We start from the raw sequence: 25660 nt of genomic DNA on the forward strand, positions 1-25660 counted from the left end.
CAATGAATGCAACTTTTTGTTTTGTGTGGAGTGAATTGCTCTGGTTTCCTATTGCAGCTGCTTACTTAGCTGGCATTCTCCTCTGCGATCAGCAAATTTGTCTACGTTGACCACTGAATGTGTGGCCTATTCAAGATTATTTCTGTCTAGCATGCTCTTCACGGATTCTAGTTCCTCAGGCTGCTTAGTTTCATGAACCTAAAGTCAACCTGCCTCCAACTAAAGAGTCTAATCTTTGGATTGTCAATTGGACTCTGAGATCACCTTGGCGTAGTCCATGTCCCTGTAGCAGTCGGACCTTTCATGCAACATGGTCTTATCTAGCACTTAGGCTTTAAGGGTGGTGGGGTCACTTCCTCGCCATCTTAAACCAGCTTCCTGTCAGTGGGAACTGTGCTTGTATTTGTTGCCGGAGATTAGACATAAATGTCTTTGCACCCTGCTTGATACTGTTATTGGGCTACTGCAGGATGAAATGGAAGCATAAGTAAACTCCCTTCCTCAGACGTAGTTGATGTAAGAATCCACCTTTGCCTCTGTCCCTCGCCTCGCTGTCCAGACTAGGGGTCTGAGGGAGCAGGTGGTGGACGTAGTGCGGGGCTGTCTACGGCCTCCAGAAGTAAAGTCGTGGCAGTGGACCTGATGGACTAATCTGAAGTTGCACTGCTCATTTAACCAAATTCTGGAGATACTGTGGCGTGTGACACGGTCTGATATAAATAGCAGCACAGCTTGTCCTCAATCTTTTACCCCTTTAATAAGGACACCCTTCAGAGTGAATGAATACATTGTGTAGGGTAAAAGTAGAAGCAAGTTGGACTCTTGCCTTGTGGATGAACAAGCTTTCATTCTCCGCATAACCATAGACAAAGTTTCACTATTCTGTACCTTTCCTGGGCTGGCTTCACCTCTGTTGGCCTGAACAATTTTTCAAATGCGTTAATTTTTGATTTTAAAGAAATTTAAAAAAAAAAGTGATCATGGACAATCCCCTATAATATTCGTAGATTATGTACATGTCTTGCAGACATCACACTGACAATAGTGGTTGATTGCTACTTTGACCCTTAAATTGATTATTGCTTGTGTAGATTTCATGTATCAATGATTGGTTTCTTGTATTTTCATTTTTTTAGGGTAACCTAGGTGTGAATGTGACATATGGCGGAGACCACATCCCCAAGAGTCCCTTTCCAGTTGCTATTGCCCCAACGCTGGACCTCAGCAAGATCAAGATCTCTGGGCTTGGAGACAGTAAGTTATGTTTTATCTGCAATCAAATCCACAATGGTAAAAACTTGGTTTTCTTCAGAAAGCCCAAGCAGTGTCATTTAGACAGATTGATCCCATGATGCTCTTTTGAGGAAGTAGCATAAAAACGGTTTCGCTGAATGTGTGGAAATAACCTATGCTGGTCTTAGCTATGCACAGCGGCTAAGGTTACTCCGTAGTGGAAGACTTAACGATCACTGCTTGTTCTGTGACTCTGAAAATTTACTGTGCACTCTCCTATCTGCAGAGGTTGAAGTTGGTAAAGACCAGGAGTTTACTGTTAAATCGAAGGGCGCTGGAGGGCAAGGCAAAGTGGCTTCCAAGATCACTGGTCCATCGAATAAGTCTGTACCTTGCAAGGTGGAGCCAGGCCTGAGCCCGGACAACAGCACGGTCAAGTTTATCCCTCGGGAGGAAGGGCCGTATGAGGTGGAAGTGACCTATGATGGAGTGCCAGTCCCTGGAAGCCCCTTCCCAGTGGAAGGCGTCCCACCTACTAATCCATCAAAGGTGAGACCTGGATCAATGTTCTCATTGTGAAAATGCATGTCACTTGTTTGGAGCGCTTCCCTCTCCCACGTGCCACAGAGGTAGATGTTGGGGGTTCCTCTGATTTATGATATAAGAATATTTGACTTTAATAGTCTAGTTTCTTTGGGAATGGTGGCCTGGCTGATGCTTGTTGATTCTTATGGAACGGTTTCATTCTCGCTGGTAGAATTCCTGCTTTCGAAGCCTTTAAAATAACATTTAATGAATAAATACTTTACTGCAAATCATGCTGCAGTCTTGGTTTAGTCTCCATTTTTTGTTTATGAAAATGTTGACTGGCTATATATTGCTGGATGTGGTGGGTACTACAGTGATGAGGTGTGGATGGACTGAAAGTATTCGGTCCTGTTTGCTGGTTGTTTTTATTTTTTTCTTCCTTCCAGTCAGGTGCCTACTGCTTTAAAGAACAGGTGCTCGGTTTGGTTTTCAGTTTGTGCGCAGCCTGACTTAGTTTTTTGTTGCGTGTTCCCCTCTAGGTGAAGGCTTATGGTCCTGGATTGAAAGGTGGCAACGTTGGCGCACCTTCCCCGTTCACCATCGACACGAAAGGAGCCGGCCTTGGTGGCTTGGGTCTGACTGTGGAAGGCCCCTGTGAGGCAAAGATTGAGTGCCTTGACAATGGCGACGGAACCTGCTCGGTGTCCTATCTTCCAACTGAGCCCGGTGACTACAACATCAACATTCTTTTTGCAGAGTCTCACATTCCTGGCTCTCCCTACAAGGCTAAGATTGAGCCAACCTTTGACCCCACCAAAGTGAAGTGTTCTGGCCCTGGATTGGAGCATGCTATGGTGCAGGAGGCTGGCAAGTTCAGTGTTGATTGCTCAAATGCTGGCAGTGCTGAGCTCACCATTGAAATCATCTCGGACACTGGCATGCAGGCAGAGGTGCATATCCAAGACAACGGTGATGGCACTTACACGATCACTTACATTCCGCTCTACCCTGGTGTCTACACCATCACCATAAAGTACGGTGGCCAGATGGTGCCAAACTTCCCCAGCAAGCTGCAGGTGGAGCCAGCTGTCAACACCAGTGGAGTCAAGGTGTATGGGCCTGGCGTCGAAGGAAAAGGTAAGCTGGTGCAGTGTGAGGTTGTAGGTTATGGAGACCTATGACATTTGCATGCCGGGAAAGACCAAAGTATTATGAATGATTTTCTAGGGGCCAAGTTGGGGCTAACTAAGTCTGACAAATTGGACATTCAGTTTACTTGATTCAAAAACCAATTTGTTAGACTGTTGCTAGGTCAGGCAAGTGTATGGATTCTCCTAAACCAAATTTAAATGCAAACTACAGCTTCACTAATGTTTATGCACCGAGTTAGCCCCACGTTAGTGCAGGAGCACAAGAGTTTTTTTGTTAAAGGTCTATTTAAATGCATTTTCGTTTGTTTTGACGTAGCCAAGACGCGTGTATACTGTCCTAACCTAACTTACAGGGACTTAAATACAGCTTCATCCATTGGTGCCATTCAGTTTTTTACGCCTATCGCACAATATACCATGATAGCCAAGTCATCCAACTTTAGCAAAGCCAAAGCCGTACTCTAACGTGATGCCTGTTGGCTTTGCTAGTACCTATTTTTAAAACTATTTGTGAAACTTCAAACACCCCAGGCAGATTCTGCATTTAAAGAAGGACTCCCTTACTAATGACTGTTCATTTTGTCCCTTTATAAAGTTGGATTCCTGGACTCTGCTTTTTCTTGCGCCAAAGTTTATATTAAGATAATTTTCAGTCTGTCTCGTATTTTTGACACCTTTCAGCATCTTTTGGGGTACTTCGTCATTTCCAGTGAGTGCACTGTTTTTTAAACTACTTTTTTGTGCCTCTTGCCCGTTCACATCAATGAGGCTATTTATTTTATTTATTTTAGAGTTTTATATAGCGCGAATAAGATCTTTGCAGATAACAGAGCGCTTTACAAAGGCAGGTGGGAGGGTAGGTGAACAGGGGGCATAGTAAGGAGGTAGATCATCAAGTTCATGTACATAGCAAAATATTACATATGGTACAGGTATGAGGTAGCAAGGCATAGTTGAAGCTTAGGTCATCAAAACAATGTAAATAATACAGAAATAGAGAAAAATACAGATAGGGAGCAAGAATCTAAGCACTTTAGTCTAATACATGTCAAATCACACGTGCATAGAAATATAAAGGCTATATAATAATATAATACTGATTGACGCATTGTAAATCAAACGTAAATGTTCAAGTGTATTTAGCCATAAGGATATTTTTGACTTCTTTCTTAAAAAGAAGGGAGGAGGAGATGAGCCTGGTTTCAGGAGGAAGTGCGTTCCAGATCCTAGGTGCCATTCCTGAGAAGGAGCGTTTGTAAGTTTTCTCCTTACGGAATCTTCTCGGTTTCAGCAGAAGATTGTTTGTACTTCTGGTAGTTCTGGACCCGCCGAAAATTGTCAACTTATGAGTGAGATAGCTGGGTGATTTCAGGTGTATAGCCCTGTGCGTCATGCAGGCAATTTTCAGCTGAATTCTGGCTTCAAGAGGCAGCCAGTTCAAGGATTTAAAGTCAGGGGAGATATGCGAATGTTTTTTTGATCCAGTGATGAGTCTTGCTGCTGCGTTTAGTGATGCTCTGAGGGGTGCAGTTGTAGTTAGGGGGAGGCCGCAGAGGGCCACGCTGCCGTAGTCTATGCGAGGGATGACTAATGCTTGTACTGCCGTTCGGAAGTCTTTTGCTGAGAGGAAGGGTTTAAGTTTCATCAAGGTATTTATTTGGAAGTTCGCCCCCTTAGTTGCCTTGCTGATATGCTGCTGCATGTTGAGGTTGGTGTCAAGTGTTATGCCTAGGGATTTTGCTGAGTCCACGATGGTCGGTTGGACATTAAGTGCTGTTAGGTGCTTAAGCCATGTTTGTGCGGAAGATATTTTCGTGGGAGGTGAGATTAGGAATAGCATTGAGTTTGAGGTGGTTATCGGCCAGCCAAGATTGGGTGCTTCTGATCGTTGAATTCAGACTCAGGATATCTTTAGGGGATTGTAACTTGAGATATAATTGAGTGTCATCGGCGTACATGTGAAAGTGTACATTGGATGCTTGTAGCAGGCTGGTGAGAGGTTCCATAACTAGGTTGAACAAAGTAGGGGATAGGCAGGATCCTTGAGACACCTAACGATACCGGTACTGGGGAAGACATCAAGTTTTTGCTCTTGAATTTTTGAGACCGGTTGTGTAGAAAGGAGGTGAACCAACGAAGCACAGTCCCAGAGAAGCCCATTCTTGTCTTTAGGAGTTCGAGTAAGTTCTCATGTTTCACTGTGTCGAATGCTGAAGAGAGAGATCAAGAAGGCAGGTATTATTTTGATCTAAGATTTGGATGGCGTCGTCAATTATGTGAGTCATAGCTGTTTCAGTGCTGTGCCCTGCTCGGAAGCCTGATTGATGTGGGTTGAGGAGATCAAACTGTTCTATGTGCTTTGTCATTTGTAGTTGGACGCATTTTTCTTAAAGTTTGGCGAGAGTGGGAATGTTGGTAATCGGACGGTAATTGCTTAGATCAGTGGGGTCGGCTGTTGGTTTCTTCAGTAAAGGTGTAACTTGTCCAACTTTGAGGGAGTCAGGGATAGTTCCTTGTTGTAGTGAGCTATTGATAATTTTAGTCCAGAGTGGGAGGAGCAAAGGGATGAAGTCTTTTACGGCGTTAGCAGGAAGAGGGTCAGTGAGGTGATTGGATGGTTTTAGGGTGCTGAGTATTCTGTCAATTTCTTCTTCAGAGTAGGTGTCAAAGGATGACCATGTCGCATTGTTTTTTAGTTTATTGTGTGTTATGCAGTTGGGTATTGAGTAAAGGGTTGGGTCATTGAGGAGGTCACTCCTTATATTGTCTTTTTTTTTTGTTAAAGAAAGCCGAGAAATCTTCACAGGAAGGAGTAGTGCTCATAATGTCGACAGCTGGGGGTTGTTCCTTAGATTGAGATCGGATTAGCTCGAACAATTTACTTGGACGGTTTTTTGCTTGGTCTAGCTGGAGTCTGAAGAACTCTGACTTTGAGCGTTTTATTTTCCTGAAGTATGCATTTCTCTTTTTCCTCAGTTTCAAGATGCAATGTCGAGGGAACTGATCTCCAGGTGCGCTCCGCCGTTCGCATGGCCCGTCTCTTCATTGAGACTCCCATTGTACCAAGGGTTGGATATCTTAGTGGATACTCTTTTCAGTTGCATTGGAGCAGCCTCATTAATTATTGAGGCCATGGAGTTGAGATAGTGGTCAGTTAGGTACTGAACGTCAGTAACGTCTGTAGGGGGAGTAGGAGATTGCAGCTGTTAGGGGGAAGAGAGTTTGGATTGAGTTTCCTCATGTCTCTTTTCCAAACTTTGGGCATGGAGTGTTGCACCGGGATGCGTTTTACTTTTTACTTGATAAGGAATGTGATAATATGGTGGTCTGACCAGTCACAAGGTTGGATTGAGTCAAGTTGAATGGTGTCTTCTTTGGAGATGACAAGGTTGAGGATAGAGCCTTTGTCATGTGTCGGGGTGTTGCAAATTTGAGTGAGGTCAGAAGCGTTAAGGAAATTTTTGAGGCTATTAACTACTGCGTCTCTGCAGTCATTCCAATGGAGATTGTAGTCACCAAGGTAAATTTGTGTGTTTTGCCGTCCTGTGTTGATTGACATTGTGTCCATGAGTTGTTGGGAGAAGACGAGTTTGTCCCCCGGGGGGTGGTACATGATGTGTAGTGAACACACAGGTTTGTTCTCACTGATGACATCAAGGCAGAAGTATTCACAGGAGGTAAGAGAAGGGGCGGTGACCTTATTAATAGAGAGGTTGCTCTTGTAAATGCAGGCGATTCCGCCACCTGTCTTGTTGGACCTGTCAAGTCTGGTGATGCAGTAGTTGGGGGGGACTAGGATATCCATGATAGGATTGGAGGATTCAGTTAACCATGTTTCCGTTAGTATGGCCAGGTCCAGGTTCATAGACCAGATGAGGTCAGCGACCTCCGACGAGTGTTTTTGGGCCGATCTACAGTTGAGAAGTGTGCATTTGAGTCTGGGGGTGTAAGGGGAGGTGGAGGGGTCTGTAGTGAGAGGGACTTTAGTGCGGTTGTTGGGAATAGAGCCTCTGTTGCTAAGCGTGGGGTGCCTGATAGGGTTGGAGAGAATCGTAGGAATGGACATGTGTGGTGGCTAAGCTGTTTTGGGTTGCCGGGACATATGTGCTGAGTAGGGTGTGTATGTTGCGGTCCGAGAGAGTCTTGATAGCGCGCTGGGGGCGGTTGGCGGTATTGCGAGAGGTGATAGAGGTCCAATGTAATGAGCGAGTAGGATGTGTCTTGTTAGTGCGCTGAGGCCGGTTGGAGGTATTGCGAGAAGGGATAGAGGTCCCATGTAAGGGGTGACTAGGATGTGAGGGGGAGTTGTTGATTCGTTGAGAAGTGGTGGTGAGGGGGGGGTGCTCGGTGTGCGTGAGGAGTAACTCTTTGAGCGTGTGGAGTTCTTCTTTCACTTGGAGGAGGGTGGTCATGATTGTGTCCAGCGTGCCGTTGGGTATGGGGTTAGAGTTGAACGACTGAAGCAATTGTTGGAGGTAGGGATTATTCCAGGGGTTCACCCATGTCTTCGGCTAGTAGTCCGCCAAAGCCTAGGTCAGACCACATTTGATCCTCTGTAGGATATGTAGGATAGCTCAATGTTAAAGGAGCACTGACCCATCTTATTCAGCTGATCCGGTGAAACATAGAGATATATGTAAGATATTCAAGTCTAAAAAAAACTTCAATATTTGAAATCGAAACCAAAAGCGCTCTTCCTCAGTTCTTTGTTTGAAGAGTATGTTTTATCACTCTTTCAGACTAATGTCATTGAGGCACATTGCAACAAGAGCTTGGACTTCAAGAGATGCTATTAGAGGAGCTTTTGTTTTCAGAACTTCCGAGGCGGGATATCTCACTCTTAGGTGTGGAGTTGCTATGTTGCTTTTTCCCAGTTTTCCTCCTGCAACATTGAAATAGTGACTTATTCATGGGTTTCTCTATCCATAAACCATCCAAGATCTTTGTATTTGCAGAATCCACAAACACCACCTTTTGTTTCAAATTATTTTAAAGTATAAAAAGGCCTATGCTGATTTGCAAGTACAAAAATCCCAGATGGTATCACAGCCGCAGGTATCCAGCCCAGGTATACCTCCAGTGGTTCAAGGACTACAGGACGATTCCTCTGACTAGGATCAAGACGATTGCAACAGATCTGACCAGTGTGTGGCGTGGGATGACTACGTGATTCTGGACCCAGCTTCTCCTACTCTGGATCCAGTGGGTTCTCCCCGGCAGACATTGGGGGGGGGGGGGGGGTCACAAACTGATGGAAAGAGCCTCAAGTAGATTTAAACTTCCTATGCCTTCGGTTCAAACGGAATGCTTCCTTTATGATTTTAAGGAGCCCTACAGGAGAGTGGTCCGTTCCATTCCCATTGTCAGCCATGTCTGGGACGAGGGGTTAAAAGCAATGAAAAACCTGGCTATGGTCATCCGAGTCTTGCCACGCCCTCAAATTGACTCTTTGTTGGAGAAACCTTAAAGATAGACCATGCAAAAACCATGGGTGCCCTCATGTACAACCATCGAAGTGTGGGTTTTGACATTGGCAGAAGCCAGGAATAGTAAATTAAGCAGCACCACCACAGTGGCCAGACTGCCAGCAACCACATACCTACAAGGAGAGGCTAACCCAAAAATTGTTCCCGAGAGGAGGCATCAGAGGCAGTGCTAGAAAAGTTAGAGGAGTCTTGTCAATGGCACCGCCAATCAGTGATTTACCTTAATCTCCTTCGATCACAACGCCTGACAAGGGAGAATCTGGTTATTCCTTTCTCTGAGAAACTTCAGACAATGGTTCCTGTTGAATGTTCAGCAGGGATAATGCTTAAAGTGCACCCCTTGCACCAAATGTACCACTGCCGCAGCACAAGATCCGTCTGAAACTGCTACGACTGTTGCGAGAGGACGGTGTATGCTTTTCCAAGTTAGTGTCAAGACGTGTGCACCCTACAATGTGGCCAAGGAATGTGTATTGTGTTCATTTTAATTCCCTAAAGAGATTGTACCCTGCAGCCTATTCCCTACCTCGGGCCACTGAATTCATATACCTGTTGGAGCACTTTAAAACTGTTGCCCTACTGTGCTTCATTCCTCTGCTGTGCAGGAGATCCCAGCTAGACCCTCTGCCTCGGGACTCCTACTTAAATATCCCCTAACATCTAGTGCCTCACTACTACCTGGCATTGTGGTAAGAGCACAGCACTGCCAATTCAGGGTTCTACCCTTTGGGGTCACAACAGCCTGAAAAAGGTTTACAGAATGCCTAGCATTGGTAGCAAAACATCTGTGCTGAGAGGCCATTCTTGTATTTCCATATCTGGATGATTGGCTGATCAGAGCAGCAGCCGACAATGCGTAACACACGCGCAAGCAGCAGTGGTGATTACACATGCTAGGGTTCATGGTTAATATGAAAAAGGTGCACCTTGAACCTTCACCTCTCCCCCTCGCCCGCCTGCACAAACTACCAATCCTTTCTGGAAGTTACGTTAAAAACTCCATCAAAGTGATGGCATTCTAAAGTCTGCTAAACACAAAAGATGGACGGAATGTTGCACAATGGCAAAACATTCACCCCCAGTCACAGATCTGGGTTTAATCCATCGTTATTTTGCTCACCAAGCCACCCCAGTTCAGACCTGGCCATATGCAAATCAGGCTTGACCCTGTGCCTCATGGGAACAGTCCAGCCCGAACTACCAAGCCATGCCTTCGGTCTGGACTGTTCCCATGAGGCACAGGGTCAAGACTGATTTGCATAGGGTCATGTCTGAACTGGGGTGGCTTGGTGAGCAAAATAACGATTGATTAAACCCAGATCTGTGACTGGGGGTGAATGTTTTGCCATTGTGCAACATTCCGTCCATCATCTTGTGTGTTTTGCTGTTCACCCTATGTGGGAAGGGTATGCCCAGACGTGGGTCCTGTGCTCACTGTGCCACTGGGGTCAAGCTAGCCTGGCTGAAGACTTAAGCAATCTGAGGTGGAATCTATCATGGTGAATTGTTTTTCTAATATGTGGTTCTGTTTAAGTAATATTTTAGAGCCTTCATTTCTCATGTGTAACTATATTTGTTCCAGAAAAGAGGTTCTGGAAAGTTTAGGAGTAGAATTGCCGAACTCACATGAAAATCTATCAATTTTTAGCCAAAACATGATTTCTTAAGGATAGTTTGAGGTGGAAAACCAGATATGGTTCCCCTGAGCACAGGGCTTAACGGCTCACGCACTCCTCCAGCAGATGTTTTAGCCTGGAGAGAAGCTACTTTACAGGAAACATGCAAGTCTGCCTTGTGCTTGGGCTCACAGGAAAGATCCATTGATTTGGAGAGAACAATGTTAAGCTCTCATGGAGGGAACAGGTTCCCAACAAGAGGGAAGATCTTAAACCCTTCTAGGAAGTTCATAATCACTGTGTAGGAGATCAAGGTAGCTTTAGATGGCCTCTTTAAAAACAGTTTTAGCAGACCAATGTATTTATAGTTTGAAAAGTGTTCCCACATGTTCTTAGAAATGTGTTGATGGAGCCAGAATACTCATGGTAGAACTAGGATCACAGTTCCTCACTCTTCCTTCTGCCTTTTCACCCTCACTGCTACCTGTTCAGTTAGTGGTGTCTTGAATGACTTGTCAAAAGAAGAACCAGGTAACTTAGAATTATTTGTGAGGATGGGCTCAAAGGTTAGATTTGCTTCATTCAGATCCAGCCCATGAGAGGAAGTCCACATGCTGCCCATGGAGCAATTCGAGTGCCCAGGACTTGTAAGAACCAGCGACACTTTCTCTAGATTCATCTCAGTGCGACAAGTGTCCAAACAAGAGCACTCGCAAATCAAAACCAGAACACTGAGCCTGAAATTGGTCTCGGATGCAATTGTGATAAGGGCAGGGTCCCTCATGAAAGGAATGCTTGTTTTAATATCTGACCATTTCCTCGCACCAGGCTTCGTTACAAACCCAACTGTTCGAGTTTCTCTTCACAATTTCCATGCAGTCTGGCTTTGTTAAATGTCAAATCTAGCTTTCCGCCTATGTGAACTTGGGATACTGGTGGACAGCAACCAAGCAAAGGTGTCCTGCATGTTTACCATTCACAAGCAGGCTCAAGCTGTTAGCTTAATGTCTTGTCCAATGGCTCTCCGGGCAGGTTGGCCTCTTGCATATTCATAGCACTAAGTGCATGACGTCATGCATGAAAGCTGCAGAAATGCACTGAGGACCAGTGAAGTCCACACTCTGAACTAAAAAAAAAGGGCGATTTTCGTGCCAGTTTTGCAACCAGTGGTGGATCGAACAATTAATCCTGTCTCTCACTACAGCAATGGGTGTTTCCCTACTAGCGTGGCGAATTGCCTGTAGTGCCCCAGGCTACTGGATTTAGGTGGAAGTGTTTTTTCAGAAGGCGCAGTTTGCTGTATGCAACAAGGCCTTCATCGGGATTTATTTGCGCATGTACATGTCCTAGTCAGTATAATTAAGCATCTTTCCTGGAAAATGTTTTTCCTAAATGTTATCACTTTTGCCTTGGATTGGTGAAAGCAAGGAGCTGTGCTCCGATAAGCCACAGTACTTGATCAGAGAAACTTAACCCACCCACCTAAACATTCTCCCTAAAATCCGCTTTGATCTCGTTGTTCGGTTTCCTTGTTGTATATTCAATATTTGGATTTGTTAGAAACTCTGATGCTCTTGAGTAACAAGTGAGGATGTGAGTGAGCGAGCATGGTATGGTGTCGTCTTGTTGTTATTTATTTATTTTGAAAGTTTTATATAGCGCGAACAAGATCTTTGCAGATATCAGAGCGCTTTACAAGGGCATGGGGATAAAAAATACAAAGTAATAAAGCGTATATACAGAGTAATATATGAGGTAGTTAGGTACAAGGTGCTAGTTACATAGGTGGGACAAAGGACATGAGGTAGGTCACAGGTGAGGTAGTGTCGGTACACAGTGTATAGACAAACAATTGCGTCAATAGTATAAAGTGCAATAATAAGGAGCATATACTTGCTTAAGCGTGTTTAGAATATTTAGAGTTTAAAGGTGGGCACAGTTGAGGTAGGTGTGAGCAGGGTGTATAGTCCCACAGGTGCGAGAGTATTAGGGGAGTAAGGAACGTTGAGATGGAGAGGGTAAAGTGTGCAAAGTCAACCAGGTGCGTCAATAATATAACAATATACATAATCAACCAGGTGCATCAAATATTATAACAAAATACAAAGAGTGAGCGTATACAGTTAAGTAATTCGATAACACGAGTGGTACAGTAGACCAGGGTCGGGCAGGACTTACAGGGCAGATTCATGAGTGATACGGAGCAATAGATCATGTGTATTTTGCCATGAGGATCGCTTTAACTTCCCTCTTAAAGATTGTTTCGGAGGAGATGAGCCTTGTTTCCGGAGGGAGTGAGTTCCAGATCCTGGGTGCCATTCCTGAAAAGGAGCGTTTATAAGTTTTTTCCTTCCGAAATCTTCGAGGTTTCAGCAAAAGATTGTTTGTGCTTCTAGTAGTTCGGGAGCCACCCGAAATTGTCAGCTTTTGAGTGAGATAGGCGGGTGAATTCAGGTGCACAGCCTTGTGTGTCATGCATGCGATTCAGTTGTATTCTGGCTTCAAAAGGTAGCCATTTCAGTGATTTAAAGTCCGGGGAGATATGCGAGTGTTTTTTTGAGCAGTGACGAGTCTCGCTGCGACGTTAAGGGACGCTCTTAGGGGTGCCGTTGTAGTTAGGGGGAGCCCGCAGAGGGCGGTGCTACCGTAATCTATGTGCGGGATGACTATAGATTGTACTGCAGTTTGGAAGTCTTTGGCAGGAAGGAAGGGTTTAAGTTTTCTCAGGGTATTGATTTGGAAGTTCGCTCCTTTGGTTGCCTTGCTGATGTGCTGCTGCATGTTGAGATTGGTGTCCAGTGTTATGCCTAAAGATTTTGCTGAGTCTACTACGATGGGCTGTACATTTAGAGCCGTTAATTGCTTAAGCCATGTTTGAGCCGTGGATATTTTAGCGGGAGGTGAGATCAGGAGGAACTCGGTCTTCAGAGCATTGAGTTTGAGGTGATTCTCAGCAAGCCAGGATTGGGTGTTACTGATCGTGGTGTTCAGAAGCATGATGTCCTTGGGAGATTGTATTTTGAGATAAAGTTGGGTGTCGTCGGCATACATGTGAAAGTGCACATTAGATGCCTGTAGCAACGTAGTGAGAGGTTCCATAACTAGGTTGAACAGTGTTGGGGAGAGGGAGGATCCTTGAGGGACGCCTAGCGATACAGGTACCGGAGAGGACAGCAGGTTGTTGCTTTTGAATCTTTGTGTCCGGTTGTGTAGAAATGAGGTGAACCACTTTAGAACAGTCCCAGATATGCCCATTCTTGTGTTTAACAGTTCGAGTAAGTTCTCATGTTTAACTGTATCGAATGCTGAGGAAAGATCCAGAAGGATGAGGAGGCAGGTATCGTTTTGGTCTAGGATTTGGAGGGCATCGTCCACTATGTGAGTCATGGCAGTTTCGGTACTGTGCCCTGCTCGGAAGCCTGACTGATGAGCGTTTAGGAGATCAAACTTATCTATGTGTTTAGTCAGTTGTAGTTGTACGCATTTTTCCAACAGTTTAGCGAGAGTGGGAATGTTTGTAATAGGGCGGTAATTGTTTAGATCAGTGGGGTCTGCTGTTGGTTTTTTCAGTAGCGGAGTGACTTGCCCTACTTTGAGGGCGTTGGGGATGGATCCTTGTTGAAGAGAGCTATTGATAATCTTTGACCAGAGTGGGAGAAGCCAAGGGGAAAAGTCTTTTACAGCGTTGGCAGGAAGGGGGTCAGAGAGGTGATTGGAAGGTTTCAAGGTGTTGAGCAGTCTGCCAATTTCTTCTTCGGAGTAGGTGTCAAAGGCTGACCAAGTAGCATTGTTCTTTGGTTGAGGCACTGCTGTGTGTCGGGGGTTGGAGTACAGGATAGCGTCATTGAGGAGATCGCTTCTTATTCTCTCAGTTTTTTGGATAAAGAAGGCAGAGAAGTCTTCGCAGGAAGGAGTATCGCCCATGGAGCTGGGTGTCTGGGGTTGCTCTTTGGATTGTGTTCTGACTAACTCAAACAGTTTTTTTGGATGGTTTTTAGCTTGGGCGAGTTGGAGGCTGAAGTTTCTTTTTGAGCGTTTTATTTTCCTGAAGTAGGCGTTTCTCTGTATCTTTAGACTTTTTAGGTGCACTGCAGAAGGGGCTGATCTCCAGGTGCGCTCTGCCATTCGCATGGCCCGTCTATCCTCATTGAGGCTACCGTCATACCATGGGTTGGAAGTCTTCTTGGACGAGACTCTTTTCAGTTGCATGGGCGCCGCCTCATTGATTATTGTGGACATAGTATTGAGATAGTAGTCAGTCAGAAGTTGAACGTCTGAAACGCCGGGAGGGGGAAGTTGGCGATTGCAGCTGTTAGGCGGTAGGGAGTTTGGATTGAGTTTCTTCAAGTCTCTTTTCCACACTTTGTGCTTAGGGGGTTGAACTGAGTTAAGTCTGATTTTTTTCCTTGATGAGGAAGGAGACCATGTAGTGATCTGACCAGTCACAAGGTTGGATTGACTCCAGTTGAATAGCGCCCTCTTTGGAGATAAGGTCAAGGGTTGAACCTCCCTTATGGGTCGGGTTATTGCATATTTGGTTGAGATCAAGTGCGTTGAGAAAGCTTTTGAGGCTGTTTACCACTGTCACTGCTGTCATTCCAGTGGAGATTGTAGTCGCCAAGGAAAATTTGGGTGTGCTGCAGTCCTGAGTTGGCTGATATTGTATCCATGAGTTGTTGGACGAAGGAGAGATTGTCCCCAGGTGGGTGGTATATAATGTGTAGTGAGCATACCGGTTTGCTTTCGCTGATGATATCGAGGCAGAGGTATTCACAGGAAGTAAGAGAGGGGACGGCCACTTTGGAGACTGAGAGGTTGCTTCTGTAGATGCAGGCAATTCCACCGCCTGTCTTTATGGCCCTGTCAAGTCTAATGATACAGTAGTTGGGAGGGACTAGGATATCCAGTATAGGTGTAGAGGAATCAGACAGCCACGTTTCAGTCAGAATGGCTAGGTCCAGTTCCAGGGACATGATGAGGTCGGCGACCTCCGTGGAATGTCTTTGGGCCGATCTGCAGTTGAGAAGTATGCATTTAAGGCTAGGGGTGCAAAGGGTGGAGGACGATTCCGTAATGAGGGGTACATTAGTGAGGTTGTTGGGGACAGCGCCTCTGTTATCCTTTTGTTGCCTAAGGGGGTTAGATATAATCGTTGGGATGGACATGTTGTTGGTAGCTAGTGGCTTTTGGGGAGCCGGGTCGTAAGAGTGGAGAAGGGTGTGTACGTCATGGTCAGAGATCGAGTTGGAGGTGCGTCTGGGGCGATTGGTGGTATTGCAAGAGGGGGTAGAAGTCCAATGTGGGGAAAGATGTGTGATAAGGCGAGTAGGAGGAGAGGAGGAAGTGTTAGGTGTAGAAGGGGGAGTATTGCTCTTGGTAGTGATGAGATTGCAATTGTTATTGCGATTGTTGGTATTGCGAGGGGGGATAGAGGTCCGGTGTGTGGAGTGTTGTGTGGTAGGGCGGGTAGGAGGTGAGGGGGAAGTGGTGTTAGGTGTGGTAGGGGTGGTGATGGGGGGGGTGTCTGGGGTGTGTGAAGAGCAACTCTTTAATGGAGTGTAATTCTTCTTTCAATTGGAGGAGGGTAGACATAATAGTGTCCAAGGTGATGATGGGCGCGGTGTTGGGGGGGGGGGGGGGGGGGGGTACTGGCGCTGAACCGGCGCATACGTTGACCGGGGGCAGTCCGGGTGGAGAGTCGGAACTGATGAGGGTGTTGGGGGCGTCGGGGGCGTTAGCGAGAGGGTAGGTGTTGGGAAGCGCATCCGTGCTAGGGGGGGAGGTGAAAAGGGGGTGATGTGAAGGCTGGCTGTTGTGGGGGAGGAGGTGGGGTGTTGAGGAGTGAGCGAGGGGGGTGGGAGGTTGATGGAGGGGTGCAGGCTAGGTGTGGTGGGAGTGCTAAGTGTGGGGAGGGCGGATGTCGGAGAGAGTCATGTGTGTGGTGCCATTGGAGGAGGAGGGGTGCTCTGAGAAAAAATGTGCGGGGGAAGGTACGGGAGTGCAAAGTGTGGAGGGGGAGACAGGAGGATGAGCGGAGGTACGAAGGTTAGTAGGGAGGCTGGGAGAGCGAGTGGTGTGTGTAGGGACTAGGTCTATGTCTGTGAATGAGGGGCGGGGAGGGGTAGCTGCGAGGGGCAGGTGATTGACTGTGGAGCAGGGTGTGAAGGTGAGGTGTGTGTCTTCTTGCTGCTGAACTGTGTTAGGAGAGTTAAGGGTGGGGGCTGTGACGTTAGGGGAGGTAGGACAGGGGGTGATATGCGTGTAAGTCCGGGGGTTGGAAAGGTGCTCTTTGAGAGAGGGGAACATGTTGTCCAGTAGTTCCAGGTTCCTGTCTATCGCTTGAATTAAAACAATCCCGTTGTTGTAAATAGTGATGGTGGTTCTGCCTGGGAGGAGTTGGGACGATGTGATGGAGAGTGTTAGGCCATGTGCGGATTTCCTGGTGGTGGAGACGGTGAATAGGGTGAGGAACACTTTTTTCCATTGCGCTCTGCGTGTGGTGTGGAAAATGATGTCGGTGTTCAAGGGTCCATTGACCGATGAGAAGTAGGTGTCGGCAAAGGGTGTTTCTGGGTGGGACCTAAGGAAGTCGTGTTTAAAGCGTTTAGTAGATTTTTTGGTGAGAGAGGAAGGGTAGTTTATTTTATATGTGTGTTTGCCAATGAGCTCCATGTTGGTCTGGTAGCAGTGTAGCGCGGGGGTGGGTGAGCAGTAGTGATATGCCGGAGCAAGGTGCACATGCAAGCACAACAGGTTATCTGGGTCAGAAATCAGAACATTAGTGATCTTAGAGAGCAATCAAAATATGAGGTAGCAATCTGTGCGACCGAAGAGAAAGTGAAACTGGGTGCAGGTTACAAAAGTGAGCAAAATACAGGTAAAAATATAATATTGATATAGGAGGTAGCATTGACATTAGTGTGCGATAAAAGTATCTGAGGTAGCAATCGAAGTATATGAGGTAGTATATGAGGTAGCAGTCGGTGCGTCCCAAAGAGAAGGTGAACTGGGTGCAGGTTACAAGGTGTACAAGATACAGATACAAATATAATATAGCAAAACATAGTCTATCTCTATCACAAGTAGTAGTGGGGACATGTAGGTATGACCCCAAATATAAGAGGTAGCAGTCTGTGTTACATGGTAAAGTGAACAGAGTGCCGGTAAAAAAAAAAAAGGTATAATACTGCAGAAATGTTTATAATACAGATAGAGGTATAATCCTGCATAAGAGACCGACATTCTGTCAAAAGTGAACAAAATGCAAGTAAAAATATAGTGTTGCCACAAAAAAGGTAGACTAAGCGGTAGCCGGTGTTGAGTTCTTAGTTTAAGTTCAGATAGTGTGAATGAATGAATGGATGATAGCCCCGCTACAATGACTAGTCCAAGATGGCCACCCGAGAGAGAGACTGGGCGAAAAAAAACAAAAAAAAAAAAAACCTTGTTACCTTGCCAATTGTATGGACTAAGTGAGTTCGATGCATATTTTTACTCGGTTACCTATATAGCATGGGTACCCGCTTGATCCTTTACTTTGATGATCCTGCTTACCTTTTCAGTGTCCTGTGCAGATTCCCTTCTGAGATTGCTTTGTGCCTCATTTCCACCCATCAACCCCTAATTTGGTGCTCAGCCGCATTAATTTATTCCACTTTCCCATCCTTCTCCTGGTGTTGAAGCAACCACCCACAGGCTTCATCTTATGGAAGGCTCACCCTCTACTTTGCCACTTCCCTTCCTGAGCCCATTATTCCGGTTACTACGACCACAATTATCCACTTTCTGCTTCACCCGTTCTCCCCCACTTTGCCACATCATTGGGGTGTTTCTCTGCTGCCTCCTCCTCCAACATCAATAGTAGGAACATGCTTGGTGCCTTTTATACTAAGATTTGTCTTTTTATCATTAAAAACTTGCTTCACAAAACACTTCTGTTTTTGCTTCCAGTTGCCTCGGAGGTAGATATTTCATAGATTTGATCACTTTTTCGTTGACCGAACACTATGTTCGCATTTCAATTTACAGCACAATGCAATTGAAGTTGATCAATATACACAAGTGGTTATGATGGTGGTGTTCGAGAAAATCTCAATGATTTAGTGTACAGCAAAAAAGCCATGCCTTGCTTGAGTTACTGACCTGGGCTTTCGGCATCTTTATAATCAGCGCTCTCGTTTAACTCTACATAGTGAATGTTTGAGACCTACAGCATGTAGTGCAGGTTCTGTAGCTTTTTTCTGCCCTGTGTTCTCCAAATGTTGGTATTCCAGTTTTAGGAAGGGTTGGCAACAGTTGGTTTAGGGTTTGCTGCTAAATTGTTGCTTTAAAAATGTTTAGGAGCGTTGTCCCTTTCTGGACTATGGCCATCAGGCCTGTGGTGTGACACTGATAAAACATGGTTGCCGCCCTCCTTAGCTTCGACATCCATGGCTTAGGGTGTACTTGTTTCTAATGTGCTCTGCTTATCCTGCAGGAGTCTTCAGAGAAGCCACTACAGATTTCAGCGTGGACGCCCGTGCTCTGTCGAAGGCTGGGGGACCGCACATAAAGACCAGGGTCTCTAACCCATCAGGGAATCTGACCGACGCCTTTGTGCAGGACAACGGGGATGGCACCTATAAAGTGGAATACACGCCCTATGAAGATGGTGAGTGTTTGTCCCAATCAAGGCAGCAGGCCTGAAGCAGTATGGCAAGGGTCTTACCAGAGGCTTTTATGTGGATGTATTTTGCTTGCTTTCTAGAATGTGGAAGTGGGAGAGGGCTGAATGGGAAAGGCTTGGCATGCTTGTTTTTCCGTGTTGTCCTGTTATTGAAAGGGCACTGTCCTGCTGTCACGTTTCAGACGCGAGGCCATGGGTGCTTTGCTGCAAGCTTCAGCCCCTTGCAATGCGCTGGAGTTGCATTCTTTGAGGTTTGAAGTTTTAACAGCAGTGCTGATCTCAGAACTCCAGTGCTCGGAGAGTTTCATAGGGATTAGAGCTCTGATGGCCTGTGGTGTATCTGGATTTTCTGCGAGTTGTCAAGGCTTGTGAAAACTGTTCCAAGTAGGGGTGCCACCTGCGTGAAGTAATGTTCTTGGAAGAAATTAAAGTGCGATGCATCTTCACTTACGTTAGAGTGTCAGGTGTTGATGCTAATGACAGAGTTCCTGTTATGATGGGAAGGGCACCTTCAGTAGCACCACCCAAGAGATCTATGAACACCAACCTGCAAAGGGTCTGTGAACACCAACACCATGCTGGAACTTGGAACTACATGGAAAGGGCTTTAATCCTTTCTTCCCAGGATCCAGTCAGCTCAGTGTTCCACTTAAACAAGCAACTGGAAACTGTCAAATCCTGTGTAAGGCACTCATTCATGAACAAGTGCTGCCCGAAATGGTGTAAATTTAAAGGTCAAGAGCCTGCAAGGATACAATAACAAGAGGGCAGTTGTACTGAGCAGATTAGTGGTCCAATGCCACAAAAGGTAACTTATTATACTTCCACTATGCCAAGTGTTTAATCGTTGGATCACCCACTCTTGACTCATTTGTAATAAAGGACCACTAAAAAAGCTGTTTAACAGTACTTGCTCCGTTTCCCTTGATAAGGCAAGATGCATGTTCATTGACTGAGCAGCGATCATGTCTGCGCCGTTCCGCATTTTCCCCTTCTACAGAATATAGCCTAAATCCAGAGGGAGAGAGACCAAATCATCCTAATGGTCCCATCGCGGGCCATGCCGCTCTGGTACAGTGATCTCCTGCAGCGTCCTGTTGCATCCCCCATATGTCAGGGAAGCATCCTAGTTCCACAATCCCGCTGCAACTGTCCTATATTGTACCTAAGCCTGTCCGCAAGCTTTTGAGCTTGGCTCCTGAGCACGACAAATGTGTCCTCTTAAACCTCTTGGAGGACTGAAGAGACATTTCTTGCCAAGTGAGAGCATGATCGACTAAGACTGCGTGAAGTGGAGGCTTTTCCATGCTTGGGGTGTTTAGGCCCTTGTTTCAGGCACCGTTTCAGCAACTGCTTCTTTACCTTTATCTGTCACAATAAGGACTAAAGCATACATTCGTTAAAATTAATCTTTCTGCTAGTTCCAGATACGATTTCTGAAGATCGTAGGATTCTATTGTCATTCAGGCTTATCGGGGAGTTTCTGAAAAGTCTGTTTCAGGCATTCCCACTGGTGAGTGGTAGTTTGGAAACATTGCCAGAAATTTACCAGACGTTACTATCTTGGCAGAGAAATAGCGAATGAATGTGCAGTTGGACAAGCAGTACTGTACAAACGTTTCCAATGAGAAGCCCCCCTGCCAAAACATGAATGTTCTTCACTTTACTGCTTGCTACTCGGATTCAACTATGTGAATCCCTGAGTAATATAACACTGGAGAAGAATTTAGTTTATTGCCTGCTACTGCAGTTTTTCCACTTTGTCTTTTATGACTTCACATGCAGCCCTCCCCGTTTAGATACTCCATACCTTGTTTGTTTATGTCCACATTAATGATTTAACATCTAAACTGCACGAGTGGAGTTCGAAGCACCTTCACCCAATTGGCTAAAGTTTGAGTCCTTTTGAATGCAGTGGATCGGCTACTAAAGTGAAGGTTCTTCAATTGTTTCTGCTGCTGATTGGTGCTGGACACTGCTATTGACGGTAACCATACTGGGAATAGTTAAAGCATTGTGAGTTCACAAAGGCTGCCAACCCCGGAGAACATGTACTGGCACAGTACTGTGCTGCAACTGTATTCTTATAACCTGCAATAAAAATATCTAGATAGGTTTTACAGTTAAATGCAGGACTAAATCCATCAACTATCCCTGTTACTGCAACTTTGTGAGTTTGTGTCCTGTGGTAGTGTGATTACCTTTGACTATATCGTTGCAGCTCATGCTTCGTCCTGTCACGTGATCTATTGCGTCTTTTTAATCCTAGAGTGGTGTAGTCTGCTGCTTTGAAGTGGACTATTTGTCCTTTAAAATGTTATGTTGATACAACCTTTTATTTGCTTCAACTGCAGGACTTCCTGCTGCACTGTAGCTTATTGATGCAACTATTCTTATCTTGAATTCTTTGTTACTTGTCAAACGAAAGCACATTGTAATTCCTCCCTTTGTTTGCCAGGCATCCACTCTGTTGACGTCACGTATGACGGAAGCCCTGTGCCAAAGAGCCCCTTCAGAGTGCCTGTTACCGAAGGATGTGACCCAACCAGAGTAAGAGTTCATGGGCCTGGAATTGAGAGCGGTACCACTAACAAGTCCAACAAGTTTACTGTGGAGACCAGGTAACCCCCGGCAATTCACTTGTTAGTGGTTGTGCATGTGGTGGTTGTTTTATGAGCGAATAAGGTGGGCGGTAGTACAGTGACCATTGTTTCCGCCTCTTCCATCAAGCTGCAGCTGGGGCCTAGTCTAACAGCCTCCATAGGTCTTAAATCTAGAAGTTGGAGTTAATTTGAATTTGCTGTAAAGTAACTGCTTCTGGATGAATCCTGCAAAATACTGGACTTTAATTTCCGATGGCATCATGTCTGTTCTCTAGGGGTGCTGGCACAGGAGGCCTGGGCCTAGCAGTGGAAGGCCCCTCTGAAGCCAAGATGTCCTGCACCGACAACAAAGATGGCAGCTGTTCTGTGGAGTACGTTCCCTATGAACCTGGGACTTACAACTTGAATGTCACCTACGGAGGTCATCAAGTTCCAGGTAAGAGCCCTCCTTCAGTAGATGTCTTCCCGATGCCTCGCTGTCTGCAGTTCACCACAGTATGTGCAGGAGTCCTTCGAGGATGTTGACCATAGCGATAGTCAAAAGCAGCATGTGTGGTTTATGGTATTCTGGTTTCCCATGTACTGTCCTGCTGGGATTCACATGCTCTGCTGTCAGGTGCTAAAGGTACACTTTCATTAACTTGTGCAACTAGGGGTTATCATTTTTTGTATGTCTTGTGATTCAAAATGGTTGACAACCTAAGGCCAGTTTATTTAGGTTGATCTTGGGCAGCGCATACGCTGCACGGTGAGGCATGCTGTATCCAGGTAGGGATTTGAAACTCGCCCCATATTTTTCATTGGCTTGTCATTGTCCATTGTGGCTGCTCATTGGTCAATAAGCTTAATACTCACTCCTTAGTACTTGTCTCATTTTGTAATCTCCCAGGGTAACAGCCCCTGTTACGTGTGTTAATCTGTAGGCTTTAATTACAGCCTCTGAGCACTATTTTCACAAATAGCTTTTTCCTGCCTGCTGTTGGGACATGCTCTCCTAACACTTTATAAACATTTTTATAGCACCGGCGTCAACGCATTTCCAATGCAGTATGTCGCGCATTTGTGAGTTTGAGCTATTGGCATTGTGAATGACAATGCCTTTTATCAGTTTTAAAAACATAAATAAAAGGCATTGTCATTTACAATCCCAATTGCTCAAACTCTCGTAAATGCAAGACCTATTGCATTGCAAATACTTGTCTGTTCTTGTCATTGAATATCTAAATACCCCCGTATTTTCTAAGGAGCTCTTGATGACTGAGGAACAAAGGGATGTTTTCTAAATCGGAGCTTTTCTTTCAAGCAACGTAATTTGCTTGATTGCTATTTTTTAGACTATTTTACTGTTTTGGAGATAGCTTTTTGTGAGATGCTGGTCTCACTGCAAAATGTTGCCCTGTGAGTTCAAGGAAAATAGAGGCTGCTAGAATCCGAGAACTGCACTTGGTCGGTTGGTCTACCGTGAACCGTACAGAGGTTTAGTATGCTATTGAAGTCTACGACTTCGCTGCTCAGAACAAATGCTGAGTTCTCACCAAGACTTCCCCCTGCCCTAGCATTTTTTTTTTTTTTTTTTTTTTTTTTTTTTACTTCTATAGCACAAGCAGAATGTAATTGATGGCAGTAAAGCCTTTAGGTTCTCATAGTAGTTTTCAACTAAACTAAAAACAAATATTCAAACACAAATCAGAGCAAATTCCGTAAACTAGAATCAAACTACAAAGCTGGATATGAGAATCCCTTTCAAAAGCATTCAAGCGATGCCTAGTCTCCCTTCATTTTTAGATTTCAAAGTTTAAAAAACATTCCCAACCACTAGGTGTTTTTTTCTATCTTGAATCTATTTTAGATTCATATACTGTGCATAATCACAGGTTGACGATAAGTAACTCTTCCGGTCACCTTCTGTCTAATGAAGAAAAGTTCACCCTTCAATATCCAGACTTAAAGGGAATTAGTTACAAGTCTTTGCTTTATTAAATGGCAAAACATCCAACTACATCTGATGCACCAGGGACAGTCTATGTAAGGTACTTGGGCTTGACTGATCAATCCCTTTTCAGGCCAAGGTATGTCATTATAAATCAAGGTCGAGGTTAGATTTCATGATGGCCTAAATAGCAGTACTCTAGACAGTAGCAGAATAAGTTGCCAAGGTATATACAGCAAGCACGGCTAGTCGTTTCCTGCCTTAGTAATGGCCGCATGGTCAGAGTCCAGGACAGATTCAGTATCTTCTTGATAAATTTGCATACAGTAATTCTAAATGGAAGTTGCGTATATAGTCTGTGGTTATTGAGAAAATAAGGCATGTATCCAGCCTATCTGGGGGAATTGTAAACACTGTCACAGGGTTTCTTTCGTACGTTTACACCGGGGTGTTCTGGTATATGCTGGAAGTTATCGATGCCTTTGCAGATGCTTATAATCTGCATAAAACTGCTTCCTCTACCTAGTACTCTATGGAAGGTTATCTGAGCAGTACAAACTGTAAGAACATGAGCCATATGGAGCGCTGGATCTTGCTACAAGAATGTGCTATATGGATGAAATGATGTAGGGGTGATGTAGCGTTGATCTCCCTGAACATTCAGTCCATGTTTGGAGTGTAACCTGCATCGTTCCAAGCTTGCATCTTTCATTCGCTAATGCTCTCCTTAGAGGTGAGGTTGGTGTCCATCGCGAGGGGCAGATTGATGAACCCTTTCTCGCCCCTTAGCTCTGCAGACTCTTACTAGACAGTTTGGATCCCTTTGGGCCAATGTTTGCACTGCTCACTCTGCCATGGACAGTAACGGCTGCGCCACAAAACAATGGGCTGTCGAACGGCATGGACAGGCTTGAATGTGTCCGAAAGGAAGTTACAAGAATTGAAAGTACCCATTGAAGGGAGAAAATTGGCATTCAACTTGCAATCTGGCTTGCGTACAGTATTGCAGAGTGATGGCGTTGGCTTAGCCTTAAAAGGCACTTGTTGGGTAGTGTTTCTGGACTCCGGCTTGAGGGGTGGAGAAGAATTGCTTGTTCTCACTGAACTACGGAATGATTTAGAACATTCTCCAAGCCGGTTTGGCTCCAAGCCATGGCATTCTTTCCAGGGCACAGTGCCAGTTTTGAGGTCTTGCACATTCAACATAAGCTTCAAGAACGAGGAAGTTGCTGTGGAGCTCATCGGAAAGACCTACCAGAGGGATTCCAAAACTCTGCCCTGTATTCTCTGTGTATTTTGTTTCATCCTGAGGCTTTTACTCCCTAATTGAATCTATGAAGTTAGGCAACTTTCCTCTCTTCTAATAAAACCTAGTTCGAACCTTCTGAAAAGGCAATAACTACAGAAATGGGCAGCTCTTTGCATGGGCAAAGACGTGCATTTTCTTAAGCTTTCTATTCTTTTCTCTTGAGGCAATGTGTCTGCAAGATTTGTAATGGATTCTGTTTTGAATCACTAGGACCAAATGCTTCCAGCACTCTTTCACTCCACGCGTATAACCACAATGGGGCACTTTACCATCTGAAGTTGGCAAGCTGGCTTCATTATGTGGCAGTGGGCTTTGAATTTAGACACAGTAAACTCATTCAAACGTTCTCCGTTTCAAACTTGTTCAGAAGCATCTGTACAGTAAATTGTGTTGGACCCTAAGATGCAAGTACTGACTGGGAAGGCTAAAGCAGAATGGAGGTTGCCTCGACCTGCAAATATTCCAAGACCTCCAAGAACAAATTGCATAAAAAGATTTAGGACGATCGGGAATGCTGCCTTCCTGTTCTCGAGGTAGGCATCTAGACTGCTCCCGTTTCTCCTACTGCCTCGTTGCCGTAGTTAGTCTCCCACCCCAGTACTAGCTTTGGGCTTGTCCTTCCTCCGGTTTTCCTGTAATTTCCAGTTGCTGGAGCTGACCCCTGTGCAATTGCAACCTTTACTCTGGCAACACTGACTTTGTTCAGTCGCGCCCCCTTCGGTCACACACACTCCGGCCTCTTGGGGACAGTAAGTTTTGTAACTGGTCTTCTGCCAATGGGTATGCCTGTGGTGCCAGAAGACACCATGCCGCTTCCTCTTAGTGATGATCAGGCCCTGGTGCCATCTTCATAGCCATCGCACGGTGCAGTGAAGTTTCAAAAAGACCAAGGTTATTCTAATATATTCTCAACACCAAGCACGGAGGCCCGTAGAGGAGTCTCAATATAGATCTCCAACTTGGGACAAGTATTTCGAAAGGATGCATGACCTATTCAGGTCCAAATCTGATGCTAAACAAATGCCTGATGATGTCTAGTAAGATGACTGCGTTAAGGTGGGTAACCTTCTCCCTCCCAGAAGTACAGATGCAGGGGCTCTAACCCTTTAAAACTCCAGTGGGTTAGATAACGCCACCGC

General features: G+C 45.3%; 1 protein-coding gene across 9 annotated transcripts in view; it reads left to right on the top strand.

Annotated features, from left to right (window-relative positions):
- Positions 1-25660, top strand: part of FLNA (filamin A) — a 539816-nt gene that overhangs the window by 452224 nt on the left and 61932 nt on the right. For all 9 annotated transcript variants that reach the window (XM_078664611.1, XM_078664615.1, XM_078664617.1 and 6 more), the window contains 6 exons: positions 1137-1254; positions 1520-1782; positions 2301-2898; positions 18491-18664; positions 21138-21300; positions 21558-21718. In XM_078664611.1, coding sequence (XP_078520737.1) covers positions 1137-1254; positions 1520-1782; positions 2301-2898; positions 18491-18664; positions 21138-21300; positions 21558-21718 — 1477 coding nt within the window. The remainder of the gene's footprint in view (positions 1-1136; positions 1255-1519; positions 1783-2300; positions 2899-18490; positions 18665-21137; positions 21301-21557; positions 21719-25660) is intronic.

Source organism: Lissotriton helveticus, chromosome 10, assembly GCF_964261635.1.
Source record: "Lissotriton helveticus chromosome 10, aLisHel1.1, whole genome shotgun sequence".
Classification (NCBI taxonomy): Eukaryota; Metazoa; Chordata; class Amphibia; order Caudata; family Salamandridae; genus Lissotriton; species Lissotriton helveticus.